This window comes from Vipera ursinii (genome assembly GCF_947247035.1).
Source record: "Vipera ursinii genome assembly, chromosome: 1".
NCBI lineage: Eukaryota > Metazoa > Chordata > Lepidosauria > Squamata > Viperidae > Vipera > Vipera ursinii.
In genome coordinates, this window is record NC_139512.1 from 65802806 (window position 1) to 65822649 (window position 19844).

The following is a 19844-nucleotide window of genomic DNA, read 5'->3' on the forward strand; positions in this document are numbered from 1 at the left end:
TAAGGAAACACTCCCTGTGTTGTGAGTTTCACTCAGGGCTTTTTTTCCTCATAGAACGCTCAGAACGGAGTTCCGGCACCTTTTTTGGATTGGAACCTTGTAGGGTAGGCAAGGCGGGTTGTATGACATGTGTGAGTTCCAGCACCTTTTTCTTTTACAAAAAAAGGTTTCACTGCAAATTTTTCAGTTTCAGTTTCACATTTTCAGTTGCTGCAGTTAAGTCATGTAGCCATGATGTTACATTTAGGTCAAATGGATGTGCTTTTGAAGTATCTTGTGCAATTATCAAAGGGCTGATATCTTGAAGATTCCACCTATCTTCCACCTATCTGGAAAATCTTAGATGCTGCCAGGATTGCAAATTTTGGTCACTATTGTTTCAGTACTTGCAATCCTTTGCATTTCACCCAGGCTACTTAATCTGATCATATCACAAGAGTTTTGGAAAAGCCAATAATTCAGAGCACCTAATGCATGTTTTGCAATACTTTTAATGAGATGCAGCACTGATGGATTTACTGAAGGAATTTTACACTATTGCAATAACCAAGAGGTCTCCTAATGAAATTGTCAGCAATTTTGCCTTCTTTTTAAAATCAGTTTTTTTTTATTCCATTTATATCCCGCCCTTCTCCAAAGACTCAGGGCGGCTTACAAGCTTAGCAGTAGCCTTCATTCGATGTATATGCCTGCTTATTAGGGCTTTCATACACACCCCAAGTGGCATTATTACAAAGTCAGCTTATTGCCCCCAACAATCTGGGTCCTCATTTTACCTACCTCGGAAGGATGGAAGGCTGAGTCAACCTTGAGCCTGGTGGGATGCGAACCTGCACTAATTGCAGGCAGTTGGTGTTACTTAAGGAGGTGTTAGCCCACTGCTCCACCAAGGCTCAAAAGAAGAAGAAGAACGAAGTAACATATAGTAGGATGAACATGGGAGGCCTTCAAATTGAGAAAAATGTTGCCTGGGCTCTTTGTAAATTTTTTCCAGAAGACTGGTCAACTGCACAAAATAGTCTTCGCTTAAAAGCATTCAAAGAAAGCTAACCTTGTGAGTGCTTAGTGAAGGTTAAAACCCACTGTGAATTTCTTATTGTTGCTGAGAGCTGGAAGCAGGAAGTAATTGGATAGTTTCATAAAGCTAAACTTAGATCTGCATCTATAATATTCACATACATGAGTTGAAAGGCACAGTTAGCAAAGATAACATTCTCTGATTTATCATACAGAAAATTTGTGATGCCTTAGTTTTTAATGGAAGAAACATTTTACACAGGCAGAGAAAAATGGTGTAACTCTGGGAAGAACCTGCTGGGTTGTTATGATTATGGGGCTCAGTGAATTATTGTAGACGGATCTAATTCTAAAATATAATTAGTTTTCTGTTTATAGGACAACGCTTTATAGGTATGCGCATAGCTTGATTCATGGAATTCTGTAGCAGAAACTGTTTGGAATGAGAATAGTCAGAAATGATTAAAACCCAAGAGTTTCCCATCTCTTGAAGATTTTAAATGCTTCCATTTTAAATTTTCAGTATAAATATTTGTAGTTTTGAAGTGGCTTTAATTTGTGTTTTAATGTTATTGTTGTTAGCCATCTTGAGTGTTCCACAGTCTTGTCCTCAGAACAGCTGTTTTCATTGCCTAGGCCACAGGTAGGCAACCTCGGCTCTTTTATGACTCATGGACTTCAACTCCCAGTCAGCTATGCTGACTCAGGAATTCTGGGAGTTGAAGTCCATGAGTCATAAAAGAGCCGAGGTTGCCTACCCCTGGCCTAGGGAACTGAATTAGAATAATGGAAGTTGAGGCTGATATGTGTATAATGTTTTATAAGACTCTCTGAAATACTTGAAAAGGCAGAGATCTTTCCCATTGCAATTATATAGCCAGATAAATCATTTTAATCATTAGTAGAGTTAGAATAAGAACAAAGCCATTCCAATAAGCAGTGGTAGTAAAAGATTTTAAGATTACTTGTTATGAGCAACCTCCTTTTGCTGCTTATGGTGGAAGAGTCATATTTGACATTCCTTGGAGGAAAGTTAGACTACAGTAGAAAATTGTCTAGTTAAAATTTCCAGGCAGTCATCAGGGAAATTTTGTAGGTGATGTCAGATATATTAATTCTGGACAACAGCATATTTCCTGATTGACTAGGGAAAATAATTAATTGCACAATTTTTCCAGTCAGGGACCTCCTATAATATGTTAAAGCTCTTTTGGGAAATTTCTAGGAAACAATTCTCTGAGAGAGAACAATACAGATGCCAAGTAATTGTGCTTGTCATAGTAATCCTACCAAAACCTCCATAAATATGATCAGAGTCATACTGTTTAGCTCTTGAAACAACCTAAGCAAGTTTGATTTATAGAGAACTAATAATTATCCTACAATTTGGTAATACTTTATATTTGTCAGGTTGTTTGGTTCTTATCTAGATTGCTAGCATGAACGTAATTATCTGCAGGCAGTCCTCAACTTACAATCATCCTCAACTTACAATTTACAACCATCCTCAACTTACAACCATAAGAGGTGTGGTGACATAGTGGTTAGAATGCAGTATTGCAGGGTAATTCTGTTGACTGCCAGCAGTTTAATCCTCATCGGCTCAAGGTTGACTCAGCCTTTCACCCTTCCAAGATTGGTAAAATGAGGAGCCAGATTGTTGTGGGCAACATACTGACTCTGTAAAACGCTTAGAGAGGGCTGTAAAGAATTGTGAAGTGGTATATAAGTCTATTGCTATTCGTTTAATGACCGTTCAAAGTTACAATGGTGCAGTGGTGCCAAACAAAATGACTTAACGACTGATCCTCACACTTAATGATCATCATATTGTCTCCGCAGCCAAGTGATCAAAATGTTTTAGCTCTGCATTAAGTGGGGACAAGACTGCCTTAGTACTTGAATTCCTTAGGTTGAACTTCCCATTAATTTCTGCAACTGGTATAAATCAGCAAGGTGGGAGGCAAAAAAATGAGGATGGGTGTGGTAGAAACCAGTGGTAGAGGAGAAAATGAGTACAGTATTGCCACATGTTTAACAGTTTGATCAGTATTGTAAGAGGTAAAGCAGCTACAGAAGTAGCCAGTTGAGCTGTTGGCATTTGAGACTGGGAGAGATTGATCCTAGCCTTACTCTACTAACAGAAATTCCTTGGCAAGGTGTTTGGATATAAGAGGCATTGAGATCTCTGTGAATGGTGCCTTTTAGTGGAGAAAAATGGGTTAAACAGTTTTAAGTAGATAGTGTGCATGACTTCATATACTGAATACGTGGTATTATATATCACATCATATACGTCTGTCTTCATAGGATCCAGGACTGAGGTTTCAGCATCATTTCTTTTTCCTACGCTCAAACAGAATGAAACAAGAAAAGACACAAATTTGATATAACAGCATTGCTGATGAATCTTTGTAGCCTCTCTCTGTTTTTAAAATTGGTATCCTTCACCACATCCAGTCAGTTTTTATAATAAAGACAAAGAAAGAGAGACAGTCTCCAGGAAGCGGGGATGGAAGTGAAATGATTAAAATGAATTTCCTAATTAAAGCTGATTTAGCATTTGTTCCATCATATTATGCTGTTTTATTTGGCATACTTATATTCTTCTTTCATCTTATTTCTTGTCACAAGATATATCACTAAATGATGTTAAGTGCTTATGCGTCAAAGCTCTTCTCTGGGAGGCATTATTCTGGTCACAGATCTTCCAGGTTTGTAGCACTTTGAGCACCTACATAAGGGAGCTTAATTTGGTCAAGTTTGCCTATTGAACATTGAAGAACAGCTGGTTGCCACAAATTGATCTCATGGGTTTAATAGGAAAGGAGGTGGAACAAGAATACTATCCAGAGTACTATTTCCAAAGTACTATTTCTAAGTGTTTCCTAGAGACAACTTGAAAACAGCTGATGACTTCCACTTGTTCTATCATATCTGTATTTTAATTTGCATCTTTGGCCCAGTGCCATTCATGTTGCTATTGCTAGGCAAACATGTTTGCTTGAGTGAATGTTTTTTTTAAGTTTTAATTGGTTTTTTTATAGAATTCAATAGTACTTGTTCAACAAACATGTCTGAGTTTATCATTCGCTAATACCGGTTTAATTCCTAATCCTTTATTCTTTTTTCCAGTCCCAAGTTTGATAGTATTCTATTTCTTCTTTTTCTTTCAACCTCAGAGTAAGTCTGTCCATTTCCGCACAATCTAGTATTTTTTTTAATTATTTCTTCTTTTGGTGGTATTGCTTCATTTCCCCCAATATTGTGTGAATATGATTCTTGCTGCTTTTATCACATGTAAAATCAAGTATATACTTTATCATTCTTTTCTGGCATTATACCTAATAAAAAAAGTTCAGGTTCAAAATCTACATGTTTTCCCAACATCTTTTTTAGCCAAGTATGTATTTTTGTCCAGTATCTCTTTGCTTTAACGCATGTCCATCATACCTGATTTGTGTTTACATTTCCAACATCTATCTGACATATTTTTCAACATTTTTGCTAATCTTGCTAATGGCAAGTGCTATCTGTGAAACATTTTATAGAGGTTTTCTTTGTAAGAGGTTGACATATACATAGAATGAAGGCTACTGCTAAGCTTGTAAGCCGCCCTGAGTCTTCAGAGAAGGGCGGGATATAAATGGAATTAAAATAAATAAATAAAATTGTCAATTTATAATTTCTTTCCCATGGGTTTTGCCATTTCTCTAAATTTATATTATGTCCAAAATTCTTCACCCATGTTATCACTGTTTCTTTTACTTGTTCATTTTCCATTTTTAAATTCAATAAAAAGTTAAACATTTTCTTAATTAATTTCTCATCAGAGGTTAATAATGTCTGATCAAACAAGGTCTGTTCTTTATAAAATCCGTATAATTTAACATCCTTACTGTATCTCACTTGCATTTGTAAATATGCCCACCATGATAGATCAATACCCTGATTTCCCATCTCTTGTTTAGATTTTAAATTCCCTTCAGAATTTAGAATATCTTTATATGTCCATATTTTCTCAAAACTGACTAAATTTGGATGTACAAATGCTTCCATTGTTGAAATCCATCCTGGAATTTTCAAGTATATTTTACATTTTATTTTTTCCCATGTTAGTAATGCATTTCTAATATAGTGGTTTTGAAAATATTTATGAATTTTATTTTTTCCATATCAAAGGAAAACATGCCAACCAAGTTATAAATCATGTCTCTCCAAATACAACAAACTTTTGTTTTCTTTTAGTATTGTTCCTTTCACCGTTAGATATTCTTATTTACTGTAAAACCTATATCCAGGTTTTAAAAAGTTCTTTTTAAGTTGCTTTCTCACAGAAATTAGATAAGAAATTTTTTTCCACACTGTAAGAGTTAACCAAATTTTCTTTAAATCAGTCCCAATTCCATTTTTGTATATTCTTTGTATTCCTTAATTTCGTTCCCCCGTTTAAGATTTTTCGCCACTTTTAATTCCTTTCTTCCCAAATCTTACTGGGGTCTTTGCTTTAGAAATGTTTTCCAATCATGGGATTTCTATTTCCAAGTCCACAGGGAAAAGGAATAAGAAGAAACAATCTCACCCAGCTCTCACACATTGTTGACAAGCTTTTTTTCGTGATTGTCTGTGACTTGGGCTGCCTGTGCATTTACAGGCAGCCTTTCTTCCATCCGTTTGAAGAGGTTCCTCAGTTCGTTTGGGCTGACCGCCATTTGAGCCAAGCTCCCAAGGCTTCCCTTCTTCTTTGTTGCCTCTCCAGGGCAACTTTCCAACTCCTTGGGGTCTCCAGACAGAGAGAAATCAGGCTAGGAAGCCGGAGCTCTGGTTATTTTTGCCCGTCTCATCATGACACCAAACCTGAAGCCTGCTCAAGTGAATGGTTTACTTTGCTTTGAATTAGGGCTTTGGAAAATGTGTGTTTTGTTTTGTATACAAGAAGTTTCAGGTTTCAACTAAGGTGCAAACCTCAGGGGTCTTACAAGATAAGTTGAATGAGCAAGGCTTTTTTTTGCCTTTCTTCATTTTTCTTCTTATCGGTCTCTTCCTCTTGGTCACTATACCTTTCTTCCCTTTACCTCACTAGCTATTGCTAATAGCCTTATCCTTTCCACACTGTTTCCTATCCTAGAACTCCTTTGCACAGAATATGCATGTTTGGAGTCCTTGCCTGGATGATGCATGTTGTTGGTCCAGGGATGGACCATCCTAAAAAGCTATTTCCATGCATAGAAAATTTTGTACTTTTCTACTTTGAACCTACTAAACCTGTTTTGCCAAGCTATGAATAACTAAACTTAGTGATTCTGCTGAACTACTTGTATCGTTTCTTTATCCATATAGTCCACATAGAGCACTAGCCCCTATATCTTTATTATAATTTATGGCTTTGATTTGAACACATTATAATGTCTTTTTAAAAAGAAAAAAAGATAGTTGGGATTTGTTAAGTCCTTCTATATATTTTGAGTATTTTATCAGCTTGATTTCCACTGAAAGCCCCACTCCATGCCCCAAAGTTGTTTTGTATTTTTACAGCACATGAGAAACTCAGTTCCACTGAAATTGTCTTGAATTGCAATAATATTATTTTCTGTCAAGTTGGCCAATGTGGATGTTGATGTCCTAGGAGATTTTTGAAAAATTAATGCATTCTGATTGTTGTTGTTTTTAAACTAGATGATCAGCGGCCTAAAGCTAAAGCTTGGATGGATGTGAAAGTCCAGCCCAGTAATGAACCAGTAATATTGAATGGCTCAGAAAGTACTGATGATAATGGAATTGTGAATTATGAATGGACTCTTCTTTCTGGTGATTCCTCAGTGGTAATGAAGGTAAGCCTACTACTAAGATTCCCTTCCATAGCACTTTTAAAATCTCCACTTAATGCACGGTAGCCATATGGATTATAAGAAAAAAAAATTAACTTCACATTGTTATTAATATAGCATAGAGATTATTATTAATAGGATAGCATAGAGATTGTAAAATACTTGAAGATTTTTTTTAATTCCTTGGAATTAGCATGGCCATTTAGTAGAGAATGTGATACACTTGAGATGAGGACTTTTTTTCTCTGATAATACATTCCATCCATCTAACAGGTAAAGCTATCTTTATTCCTCCAGATCCTTTTGGACCTATCAGTAGGATCTGCTGAAATTCCTTGGTGTTTTCTCATATCATATACATCAGGGGTGTCAAACTGCTGGCCCACGGGGCGGATGTGTCATGCCAAAACTGCGCCCATCCCATTACTGGCAATGGAAAATAATTGCGATACGTCACAACACATCACATGACATTGCGAGTTTGACACCCCGATATACTTTTTTGCGACTTAACAAATTTGGCTAGCTTTTCACCATTTAAATTTTGCTCCTTTGCCTTGAACCCATTCAAGAATGTAGGTGTCCGTTGATGATCTTTTTATAGACTGGCTAATTTAGTTGAAGTTCTTTCTAAACATTATCAATGTCATTATCATGACCACTATGAGGCTGAACAATGGGTTATTTCTGTTTTCAGCTGGAGTCTGGTAGTTCTGAAAAGGATCAACTTTTAAAAGTTGTAAACATGATTTAATGTAGCTATCAAATCTTAATCTAAATACAGATTCTTATTTCTGGGAGTTCATGAATAGAACAATACAATGTATGTAACATGTAGATGTCTCACATCACTGAAACACATGAAGACTAATGCATGAATAATTTATTATAATTGTATTAGGCATTTCCATCCCCTGGCAAGTGCTCTCCATCAAAGCTTTTGTCCCTCTCCCAGGTAAGCAAGTATATTATATAACTGGGAGAGGTACAAAGTCCAATGATGGGAAGAGGAATAAGATAGTTCTTAGTTTCGATTCATTCATTCATTCATTCAAAAGCAAATATCTTATTCAAGTGCTCGTCTAAGCTGTGCAAATCAAGGACATCAAATCTATATACATAAAAACAGAGCAATTTTTTAAAAAGATTACTCATTTCTAATCTAACTATACTTTGGAGCTCTTTTATACTTAGTTGCTGCATGTTATGAACAATATGTTTAACCACGATAGGTGTGTTGAGGTTTTTTTAAAGCTGATTTGGTATATTGATTTTGAATTTTATGGTTTTGTTATATTCCTTTCTGAATGATTTTTGGATTATCAGCTTAAAAAAACTACAACAATTTTTTCTTCTAACTTGAATATTGTGAATGTGTCACTACAAAGACTGCTCTTCTGTTGTTTTGTACTGTATGGTAGTAGAGCTTGTTTTATGATTATGACAATTTAGAACAAAGAAAAACAATCACAAGTAGATAAGCTATGAAATAGCCCATTTCCTAAATGTTAGAGGAAAAATGCCATTTTATTTAACTTTTGTTGGATTACAAATTGTTTGCTAACTGAAGGTTTGTAACATTGCGTGGTATAGAGAGAAATAACATGAGATTCATGAACCATTGCACAACCTAAACAATTCTAAAGCATCTACATAATTCTGGGGATGTGCTACAAAGAATTCTGAATTTAGCAACTCCTTATATTTATACATGATGGGACTGTACAATATGATGAGCAACCCCAGAGTTGCTTAGATAACCTCTAAAGTGAGGGAAACCAAGGAGACCTGTTTTGCTTAGGTCATTTTTATTTCTGATTTTTTCCTTGTATCTTCAGAAAGAGAACGATATTATGATGCTTTCGAATCTGATTGAAGGGATTTATATCTTCCAATTCACTGTAACAGATACTGCGGATCAGCAAGACTCTGTCAACATCACTGTCACTGTACTTAATTCTGAACAGACTGTAGGTAAGTCATTTGTAGATGTACCTTTTAGCCTGGAATCGAGACGTGTCAATTTAGCTTTTATAGTTTCCCAAGAAACACTCAGGAGTCATATAGGACAGGGGTCCCCAACCTGTGGGCCACGGCCTGTTGGCCACTGGGTGGTGTGAGTGGCTGGTCGGTACGTGCGTGTGTGTGTGTGCACAGCCCCACTCATGCAAGTGTTGCCACAAGCATCACAGGTGATTGTGGCCCCACTCGCCCGAGCGTCGCTGCAGGTGTTTGCGGCCCAATTAGCACAAACATCGCTGCGAGCATCATTGTGGGTGTTTGTGGACCCACTCGCATGAGCATCGCCACAGGTATCATTGCAGGCATTCACGGCTCCACTTGCACAAGCAATGGGTATTCGTGCACACATGTGCGTTTACTCTTCCCACAAAGCCATCCCTTCTTTCCCCCCCTCACTCTGCTCTGGGCTGCCAACCCCACAAGGTTGGGGAACTCTGATATGGAATGCAGGAATGCATTCTTAAAAGTGAGCTTTTAAGAAGCATAGTAAACTTTCCCTTTTTTAAAAAAAAGTTAATGTTCTTCTTAGCTTTTCAATGTTTTAGTAACACAAGAAAAATCCAGCGGTGGCCCCAAAGCTATTCACAGTTTTAATGATGTTATTGCTGGGTTTTGGTCCCAAGAACACTTTACTAAAAATCGGTGCCATAGATTACCACCATTTTGAAGAAGAAAATGTGTAGACTGTACATTAATCCCTAAAATATGCTTAATGCCATTTTTAAAAAGCCTAAAACATTCTGTTTCCCTAAAATATGGGATTTGCAAAGGTTGATAGATGTGAACAATTATTAATGACTGCCGAAGACATAAGCGTTTGGAGCATCTGAGTTTCTCTTTCAGGAAAATATTCAGTTATGCTGATACTGGCTCTGATGTATGTAATTTTTTCCTGCTTTGCTCTCTCTCCTTTCCTGACCCCAACGTAGCCACATATGGAATAGAGTTAGACAGGCAGATAAGCAAATAAATAGAAAGATATGCTCTTGAAATAACACAGATTGGATTAGTATCTTAGTGCAGGAGCCTTTATACACAAAGAAAAATGCAATTATTCCTTAGAATTATTAAAGTTCCTCCCACCATCATTTTAGAAACAACAAAATGTTCTTCCTTGTTTTTTGCATGGAACCCATTACTTCTTTATTTATTTTATATTTGTAAGAAGAATATGAATGTGTATATTATATGTTATGGCAGGAAAGACCTAAAACTTTTGTTTGGGAACAGCTAGACATATTATTGGTATAGTATAGATTTTTTAACATTTTGCTGTAAGATAACCTGAAGAGATCCCTGAGCGCGCTAACATCTTGTATTTGCTATTAATTAATATTTAGTGATTCTGTTGGAAGAATAGTCTTTGACAACTGTCTGCTCCCATCTTTCTTCCAGCTGGCAACACTGTAAAATCTGGGAAAATAGACTAGATATAATTTATGCCTTCTCTTACCCTTACTGTGAGAATTCACTTTCCTTGTTCTTCCTAGAGCATTGCTTGGTTCCTTATAAAGTGGGACGGTGCCGAGGTTCCTTCCATCGTTGGTACTACAATCCTATAATGGAGCAGTGTCAACAGTTCATTTTTGGTGGTTGCAATCCCAACAAGAACAATTATGTCAGAAAAGAGGAATGTAATCTTGCCTGCAACAGAGTGGAAGGTTTGTTTATTAGAAGATATTGTTTCTCTATTTTAGACATTTAAGTGGGGAAACTTAATTAACTCAGAATTATTTTGAAACTACTGAATCTTATAACTTTCAAGTCAAATTAAGCTGCTTTGGCTGGTTTCATTCTAATGTTTTAATCATGATTTATTGAGTAAACCATAGTGCCCCAAATCATTCATAACAAAAAAAACACATGCTTTTCAATACATAGTTATTAGGTTCACTTTGTGAACTCAGTTTGTACATACCTGAGTTAAAAAAAAGAGAGGCTTTTTATGGCTTGCGAGGCTAGAACCCACATACATTTCCAATTAGCCAGATTGGGGAACAACAGTTAACATCACTCAACATCTGGAGGGCATTATCAGGTTGAAGAAGGCTGAGCCAGGATATGAAATCAGGGATACTTTGTCTCTATGCCAGTAGAGGGAAGCATATGATTGGCATTTGCCTGAATGGCAAATATTGCCTCCATTGTGTTTCTCTGTGTTGCATAAATAATTTAAAATGGCTTCTATGCATATTAAGTGCATACCAGAAAAGTATATGAGGGACATGGTTTGTAGTTTCTGGGCTGGCAATTCTCCAATCCCTTATTTTTTTAAAAAAAAACTGAATTGGTAAGGTGGTTGGATTGAATGTTTCAATAACTATTTGAAAAATTGATTCTTGAAAGGGCAGTACTTACCCCAATTTCCTCCTTTTCAGGCGCTGTCGAAAAACGCCAAGAACCAAGTAAGTTCTTCTGTAGTTTTCCATGATAGCATCCGAACTTCTTGTGAACTACTTTAGTGACATGAGGCTTAGTGGTACATCTTTGGTTGTTGGTTTCTTACTCTATGCTTTTGTGGCATTGCAGTGACGCAGTTGCCGGTACTTTTCTACAAGTACTTCTCGACTTGCATCCACAATTGAGCCCAAAATTTCTGTGGCTAAGTGAGACAGTTGTTAAGTGAGTTTGGCCCCATCTTATAAACTTTCTACCCCCTAGCTGTTAAGTGAATCGTTGCAGTTGATAAGTTAGTAACAGAGTTGTTAAGTGAATCTGGCTTCCCCATTGACTTTGCTTGTTAGAATCACAAAAGATTCAATATGATCCTGGAGCACTGCAACGGTCATAAATGTGAGCATTGCCAAGCAACAGTCACAAGTGTGAAAAATGGTCACGAGTCCTTTTTTTTCAGTGCTGTTGTAATGGTCACTAGATGAACAGTTGGAAATTGAAGACTACCTGTATTCTATTTCTGCTATGCCCAAGGAAGAAAAACGTCTTTTTAACTGAATGTCCCAAAGATAAATCATGTTTGCTGAGAGCCCTTGAGAACTAACCTCTGTTTCTCATACAGGGTGCAACGGAAATTGCCTACCTTTCTATCTCAAATGTGAAGATGGCTGCTGCATTGACAGAACTCTAGAATGCGATGGAACTCCAGATTGCCGAGATGGGTCAGATGAGAAATTTTGTGATTCAGGTATAGTTGGTCATCCTTGAACTGTCTTAGATTAATAAAAATAGAGATGGGATTGAAGGCCACTGAGTCCCAACTGTGTCCAGTACAACAAATTAAATTTAAGCATACCACAAACATATGACTTACATTTTTCTGTTGAATTTTTGATGGGCATCTAAAGGCTATTGTGAGAATGCAGTTGGGTTGTTGGATAGGCCTTTGGTTTGATCCGGCCTCTTGATTGTCCTGTGAGAAGAAGATAAGAAGAGAAAGGTCTTGGGAAATTCAAAAAGGAAATTTTAGTAAATAGTAAGTTTCTACAGCTTGCATGTATGTATGTATATGTATATATGTATATGTACAAACACACACGCACACACTTGAAATGTTTTAAATTGAAGAGAAGCTGTAAGTAAGGCTCAGGTTTGAGATTGAAATAGGATTGTTTTTAGCTCAGAGCAAATCTGATAAGGTTGGAGAGCTTCCTAAGAGGAATAGCTTATTTAGAATTCAAACAGCTGTTTTTAACGTGCATATAATTGCACTCCACTGTCATGCATAGCCTTCTGTTCTACGAAAAAATTAATCTATTTGTTATGCAAAACAAAACAGCAAATTAATGATCTGCAAAATAAAATAGAATATTTACATTGGCATCATTTATTTTTATTACAAAACTTCTCTTTTCTTACATAGTCCTTGGATTGATTGGCCTCAAATATTGTTTAATATTGTTTTAAAATTTAGTGTTAACTATGCCTAGTTAACACTAAATTAAAACAGATCAGTAAATGAGGTAAAGAAACAGGCAGAGTGGAATTAACAAAATGAGAAGACAAAAATATTTTCAAAATATGTCACTTAGTTTATGACATACGTCATAAGAATTATTTCCATTTTCAAATAAAAAGCCTGTTTGTAAGCATCCTGCATTCTACTCTTTGTCTCTTTCAGATGTTCAAGGATTCAATAAGTTACAGCAAATCAATTTTAGTGCCCAAAGTGAGTATATTATAAAATACATGAAGGATTACACTTGAAACAAATTTAACACATTTAAAAAATCTATGCTTGCTTCTTTCAAATATAATTGAAGTAGTTGTCTGTATTCAGGTAGAATTTGAACTGGATTCTGTTAAAGAATTACCGGTAACTACTCTGGGCATATTTGAGTATAATCTTTAATAACTTTATTATTGGGAAATGGTCACATCAACAGATATCCTCAGCTGGCTATTTGCAACAGTCAAGTGTTTTAAAGCATCATGTTTCTATAAACACAGATCTGCTTTAAGTAGCAGAATTTAATAATTAAAATGATTAAAGATTTAAAAAATGTGGAACTGCAAAGTCAAATATAGTATAAGCATGGGCATGTAGTAAATTTGCTTGTGGCAGTCTTGTGTAAGCTGCAGTAAGCAGAACGTGTTACAAAAACATAACAATAACAGTCCATGGTTAGCGTTAAGCTCATACTTGTTTTAGTTGGCTCTGTTAGTTGTAATCAGGATGTGTCCTGGCCAAGACTTCAGAAAGTCTGTGTGAAGCCTCAAGTGTGAATTCTGGTGTTAGAGAGGTCATGAAGAAATGTCCATCTAGCACCTGGAAATGACTCGGTAGCCCTGAGACATTCCCTAGCCTCTTTACTAGTTCATAAGCCCCCAAGGCTGTCTGGGGCTCATCATACTTTCCAGAGGGGAGTGCAATGTTTGTCACATAAACACAGTGAATGAAAGCATGAAACCATGTCATTTTGCAATAGTGTTAATCATTATGTAAAGGTTTGTCCCAACTAGATCTCCCAAGAAAGTAGAACACTTGAAACGGGCATTGTTTCAAAAGGAACTTATATTAAGAGTTAGTGATAGCAGTAAAGCAAAGCAAGGTCTGAAAAATTTGCCCGCGAAAGGTTACATCATAATGCCCATTTGGGACTCCCCTCACCCCCTAGTGTCCAACTGTCTGGTTGAAATCCAGCCAATCCACAGGTGCCAGGCTGTTTTGAGAGCCTGGTGATTTAGCACCCATCTCAAAGTCTCTCTTGCTTGCGTTTCCCAATGGTCCCAGGCTCCGCTGTCTGGAGATAAGGCAGATGTTTTCAGGCCACACTCCTTTCACATGAAGGGAGGAGACTTCAGAGAGGACAGAGCAGAGCCAGGCAAATACATTTCCCAGGCAAGCAGCCTCACTCCCACCAGAATGGCAGATCCTGGAATACACAGGCAAAGCAATAATAAAGCAATAATATGCAGACAAATAACATTGGAGGGGTCTGAAACATTGTTATTATAATTTTTAAAATATTGGGTAAGCTGTATAAAAAGATGAAATGTTTCCTGAATGTTTGCTATTGGTCTTCATCCTGTAATATTAGGATTAGCTAACAGTTGCAAAATAACCATTATAACAATGGTGCAAGGTAAAGTATTTCTCTAAACTGTAAATTTTAGAGTCACCAGGAGTCAGGCGGCATATAAATTTAATATGTTTATTATCATTACTACTTCTATTATAATTAATACAGGTAGTCTTTGACTTATGATGGCAATTGGGACTGGGACTTCATCGCACTGCTTAGCAACAGCGATTCCTGCATTCCTGGTTGCCATTGTTAACTGAATCCCAAGGGAACTTTCTGCTGTCTTACTACCACCAAAGTTGAGGGGGGGGAGCCAGCAGAAGCAGACAAGTGGCTGGTATTAGGTGAGGGAGAGTCTGAGTGTATGTGTAGGAGTTTGGAGAGGGTGTGCAAAGATGTGCAAGAGACCCGGGTCTGGAAGAGTGCAAAGATGAGTGCAAGAGGCATTAGTCGGGGAGGATATAAGGGGGGTGCGTGACAGGTGCAACATTTCAAAATGGGTGTCCAGGGGTGCACTATTGGTCAGCATGGTGCAAAGTCAGAGGGATTAGGGGAGGATGCCCAATGAGGGAGACTTTCCCTAATGGTTTGCTACCTGTTGTGATTCAGGGTCAGCCTGTGAGTTCAGCAGTTGGGTCGGACGATTCAGAGGAGGAGGGGGGTGTTGGAGAGCTTGCTGAGGGTGTTGGAGAGCTTGCTGATGATGGCCTTGAGGCTCCGCAGAGCCCTCAGCCAGGCCCCTCCCATCTGGTTACGACGCAGACCCAGCTGTGTGAGCCTGACAGTGTGGATGAAGATGACCCACAGCTGGCCCTGCTCAAGGACGCCCGACACAGGAGGCAGTCAATCAGGAGTAAACAGGGGAAGGCAATGGGGCACCTAGGAAGGACGCAGAGAGAAGCCACGCCCTGAACTGTTTAAAAGGGGAATGTGTGGGAGGGCTTGTTTGCTGAAGGCAACCATTTGAATAGCTCCTGTTTCATGGTTCGTGTCTTGTTTTGCTCTGTTTTATGTTAATAAATTTGGCAGGCTTAGTTCCAGCCTCTTGCCGTTTGTAAAGGGGTTGTCCCTGCCTTTTCTGCAGGGCCGGTAGTAGGCTGGTACAGAACACTACCTACCCTGCCAACTTTCCCACTGACTTTCTGGGCAAGCCGGCAGAGAAGGTTACAAATGATGCTTGTATGATTGCAGCTAGTCAAAAGTGTAAACCTTTTGTCAGGTACCCAAAACTCAGTCACCTGACTGGGACAACCAGAACTCCCAAGAACTGGTCCTAGCTATCATTTGTTTAGCACCATTGTAACTCTGAAGTCAGTTGCTGAACAACTGGTTATAGGTCATAGGACTACCTGTAATACATTTTTTAAGTTTTTTAAAAAGCTAGCTGTGCTACATAGGCAGTAGACCAACTCTCTTGAGTGCTAATGGCTTTATCAAATATTTAATCATGATAGGTCAATAGAATACAATTAATTAATAGCTAACAATATTCCTCGTTCCTTTCTGGTAGGTTATTGTGTGGATATGCCAGATACTGGACCGTGTGAAGGAAGTTTACCTCGCTGGTACTACAACCCTTGGACTGAGAAGTGTGGTCGCTTTACCTATGGAGGCTGTGAAGGCAACAAAAATAATTTTGAGCAGGAAGAAACATGTATGAAAATATGTAGAGGTGTCACAAGTAAGAAGAAAATCATTTTTAATCATTGTAGTAGTGGGACCTCTAGCACTCAGTAGTATTGTTGCTAGAGGCTGGTGCTTTATTTTGCAGCATGCTAGTTTTTATTTAATTACATTAATAAAAAAAATTAAAGTCAAGTGGGCCAGGAGCCTGGTAAGAAGACATCAGGAGAAATGATGTCTCCATTTTGACTTTCTGTAAAACCCTCAAGAGGGATACGGTGGCTCAGTGGGTTAGGAAGCTGGGCTTGTCAATCAGAAGGTCGGCAGTTTGGCAGGTCGAATGCCGAGTGCTGCGTAACAGACTGAGCGCCTGTTACTCGTCCCAGCTTCTGCCAGCCTAGCAGTTCGAAAGCACGTAAAAATGCAAGTAGAAAAATAGGGACCACTACGGTGGGAAGGTAACAGTGTTCCGTGCGCCTTTGGTGTCTAGTCATGCTGGCCACATGACCATGGAGACGTCCTCGGACAAGCGCTGGCTCTTCGGCTTTGAAATGGAGATGAGCACCGGCCCCTACCTAGAGTTGGAAATGACTAGCACGCATGTGTGGGGGAACTTTTACCAGGCCTGGGGCTTTCAGGGGAGAGAGGTCTGTCCTATTGCCTTGACTGCTGAGGATGCCATTTTTATCCACCCAGGATTAGTGTTTTTATTTTTATGATATTTATTACTGTGACCATTTAGAATTTTTATATTGGCTGTTTCATTTATTGTTGTCTGCTGTCCAGAATAACCTTGGGAGGAAATAAGTGGCTATATAAATTTGGTTATTATGAGAACCAGTTTGGTGCAGTGGTGAAGGGAAGCTGGAGACTGTGAGCTGAAGTCCCGCCTTAGCCATGAAAGGCAACTGGGTGACCTTGGCCAGTCACACACACACTCAGCCCAGCTCACCTCACAGGGTGGTGGTTGTGGGGAAAATAGGAGGAGAAAGTGTGTTGGATCTGTTTGCCACCTTGAGTTACCTTTAAGAATAATAAAAGCTGGATACAAATAAATCAATAAAATAACTAATAAATAACCATCTCTGGGCATAATGGCATCCTTGGGTCCCGTCCTGCCCTCCTAGGGATGGTTACTTAATAGTAACTTAACTATTAAGTAACTACTAGTAACTTAATATTATCAGTACATTGTTGTCCCCATTATTCTGAACATTGTTACATAATCCTGTATTTTCTTTTAATACAGAGGAAGATATGATTGAGGAGAGATGGAGAGGATCCGAATATCAACAAGCCAATTTAAGTATGTAATGACATTCAAAATAACTCTGAGTCCCTTTTCTTCTGTTTGTTACAATCTTTATTCTTAACAGCAACTTGCCTTGGATTTTTGGGTGGTGGAAAGAAGCATGACATGCTTCTAAATAAAATGATTTACTTTACTGATAACAAAGTATATACCACAAAAGAACAAGAACCATTGAAAATAGGAAAATAAGATGTTACAAAATTTGCACTTTTGCTCCCACAAAAAATACTGGCTTAAGAATTCTAATAACTTTCCCTACCACCAGAGCATATTTTTTGTTTTTGTGGGGTATGGTATAATTTTTGATACTAAAGTGCAGCAACGTTTAGAACCTGAATTAAGACTAGCATTTCCACTCCCAGTTTGTTCGTCAATATCACGTCAGCAGGTATGCATATCTGAGAATGTTCCCTTATAATTATAGTTTTCTTAAGGTGACCTAGAGCTGGATTTAGGCTGATCCTGTACTATCATTTTTTAAGGAAGAGTCCTAGAAACTTTCATGTTTCCTTTGTTTCTGAATGGATTGGGAGCCTTCGTAAAGCAAAAATGTGTCTTGAAATTTTTGCTTAACAAAGCATTCCAACAATTTCAGTATAATCATGATTTCTCTCTCCATCTCCCACTCCTGCTCCACCTCTCACAGGTGCTTTTGAAGTGGCCGTTGCTGTTCTCCTCAGTGTCTGCATCATGATAGTCTTGGTAGTCCTTGGCTACTTCTTCCTAAAGAATCGAAAAACCTATCGAAGACGTCGTCAGCCCCCTACTGCGGCTAATTCCACTCTTTCTTCTGTCTTATCGACTGCTGAAGACACAGAACATCTGGTATACAACAGCACCACAAAGCCCATCTGATTCTGTAAAATTATCCTCCATTTCTGGGAAGGACAGTCTTATCAACTGCTCGTAATGCTTGTTTGTGTGGGGGAGAGGATCTATTGAAGGATGGTTCCTTCCTTTTTTCCATGTTTCCTTAGACTATCCGTTAGCTGCTTACCAACTCTACCTGTCCTGATCCTGTGATAGTTTCTAAGGGCAAGGAGTAATCAGAAGATTTAGCCTCCTCTGACAATACATTGACGGTTTTTTGAGTTTATGTTTCCCTGAGTTTTGTAATGAAGGTTATTTTAAGTGTAAGGACTTGCTATATCTATTGAAGGAGCCGTAGTTTAATCTGGCGAATGGGATTCTTCTTCCCACAAACCCATTGCGCCCTACATTTCTTTGTGTGTGTGTGTGTGTGTGTGTGTGTGTGTGTGTGTGTGTGTGTGTGTGAAAGAGAGAGAGAAAGAGACAGACAGAAAGAAACAGAATATTCCTTACTTCTTCCTATTTCTTTCTGTTTAAAACCTAATGCTGCCTTAAAGCCACCCTCCCTGTGTTTTAACTGGTACATAAAGTGATGCAGTTTTTAAACTTGCATTTTGATGGACTAAATAAGTAAAAGTGGTGTCCTTTTCACAAATTTGTTAATGTCTATGGTGAGGCCTAAGCTCATCACATCTATGCCAAATACCTAGATTAATGCTAAATCGTGATTTGATCTGAATCCATGTACGAGAAAAAAGAAATTAGGTCATGGCTGAAAATCTGGCTCTGCCTTTCTCTTCTGGAATTCCCCTCTGTTCCTACCTTCTAGTTATCATTTCTAGTTTAATGTTACAATACTGTTTTGAGTTTTTCACATCTATTTATTTTTAGAATCAAATTGTGACAGAAAAGAGGACATTCCTCATTTTATAATTTGTCTCCAACTATACAATCTACATACTACTATAGTAGTTAAATAATGTAATTACTTACAAAGGAACATTTTCAAAATTAGCTTTTCTTCAGAGCTAATTTTCACCTTGGACAAAAGGAGAGTCATGAAAGTTGGCAGACTCTGCTTCTTGCACAGCCATACTTAAATATAGAGAAAACAGGTGTTGCCCACACTTTATAAAGATAGAATATAGCTTTGTCCCAATTTTCCACAAATAGGTTATTATGAAATACATAGGTTGATGCCTGTGATCTTTTCATTGACCTTCCTGTTTGTTTGATGTAAGGTATTTTTTTATCCCTTTCCTATTCTCACTGTGACCTACACCCCAGTTTGAAAATTGATGTCTTACATTTTATGGCATCTGATAATTTACTGCTATGTCTGAGTACTGAGTTCAGTTTATGGATAGAGATGCCTGAAATAAATTCTCCATCTCTCTTCAAAAACATCCTAAAAAAATAGCTAATCAAGCTCCACCTGAATTTCTGCTCATTTGAGGATGCACATCTCTAAGAAAACGCCTCTGAATTGTAGTGTTTGCTTATGTGTGGAAGGAAGGCTGTTTCAATAAAGGCTTATGCTCCGAGGTCATTAGGTGGATCACTCCCATCATTCTGGCAAGTTTACATGTGACTTCAAACATTTCTGAGGGCACTGAATCTTCCCAGGAGCTAAAGGGAAGGAAGTATTTCACTTTGGTGCAATATATGACAGATTGACCGGTAGTTGGCTTGTATTATAGTGGACTGCCCAGCTCTTGCCTGACCCTCTTGAGAATCCAATAGCAAAGCTGA

At 38.0% G+C, this 19844-nt stretch overlaps 1 protein-coding gene across 1 annotated transcript in view; it reads left to right on the forward strand.

Moving 5' to 3' along the window:
* SPINT1 (serine peptidase inhibitor, Kunitz type 1) overlaps positions 1–18543 on the forward strand; it is a 29276-nt gene extending 10733 nt beyond the window's left edge. The window contains exons 2-10 of the mRNA XM_083348916.1: positions 6694–6848; positions 8684–8819; positions 10358–10528; positions 11246–11272; positions 11884–12009; positions 12943–12990; positions 15858–16028; positions 17220–17276; positions 17929–18543. Coding sequence (XP_083205042.1) covers positions 6694–6848; positions 8684–8819; positions 10358–10528; positions 11246–11272; positions 11884–12009; positions 12943–12990; positions 15858–16028; positions 17220–17276; positions 17929–18137 — 1100 coding nt within the window. The 3' untranslated portion in view covers positions 18138–18543. The remainder of the gene's footprint in view (positions 1–6693; positions 6849–8683; positions 8820–10357; positions 10529–11245; positions 11273–11883; positions 12010–12942; positions 12991–15857; positions 16029–17219; positions 17277–17928) is intronic.
* Positions 18544–19844: the final 1301 nt, after the last annotated feature.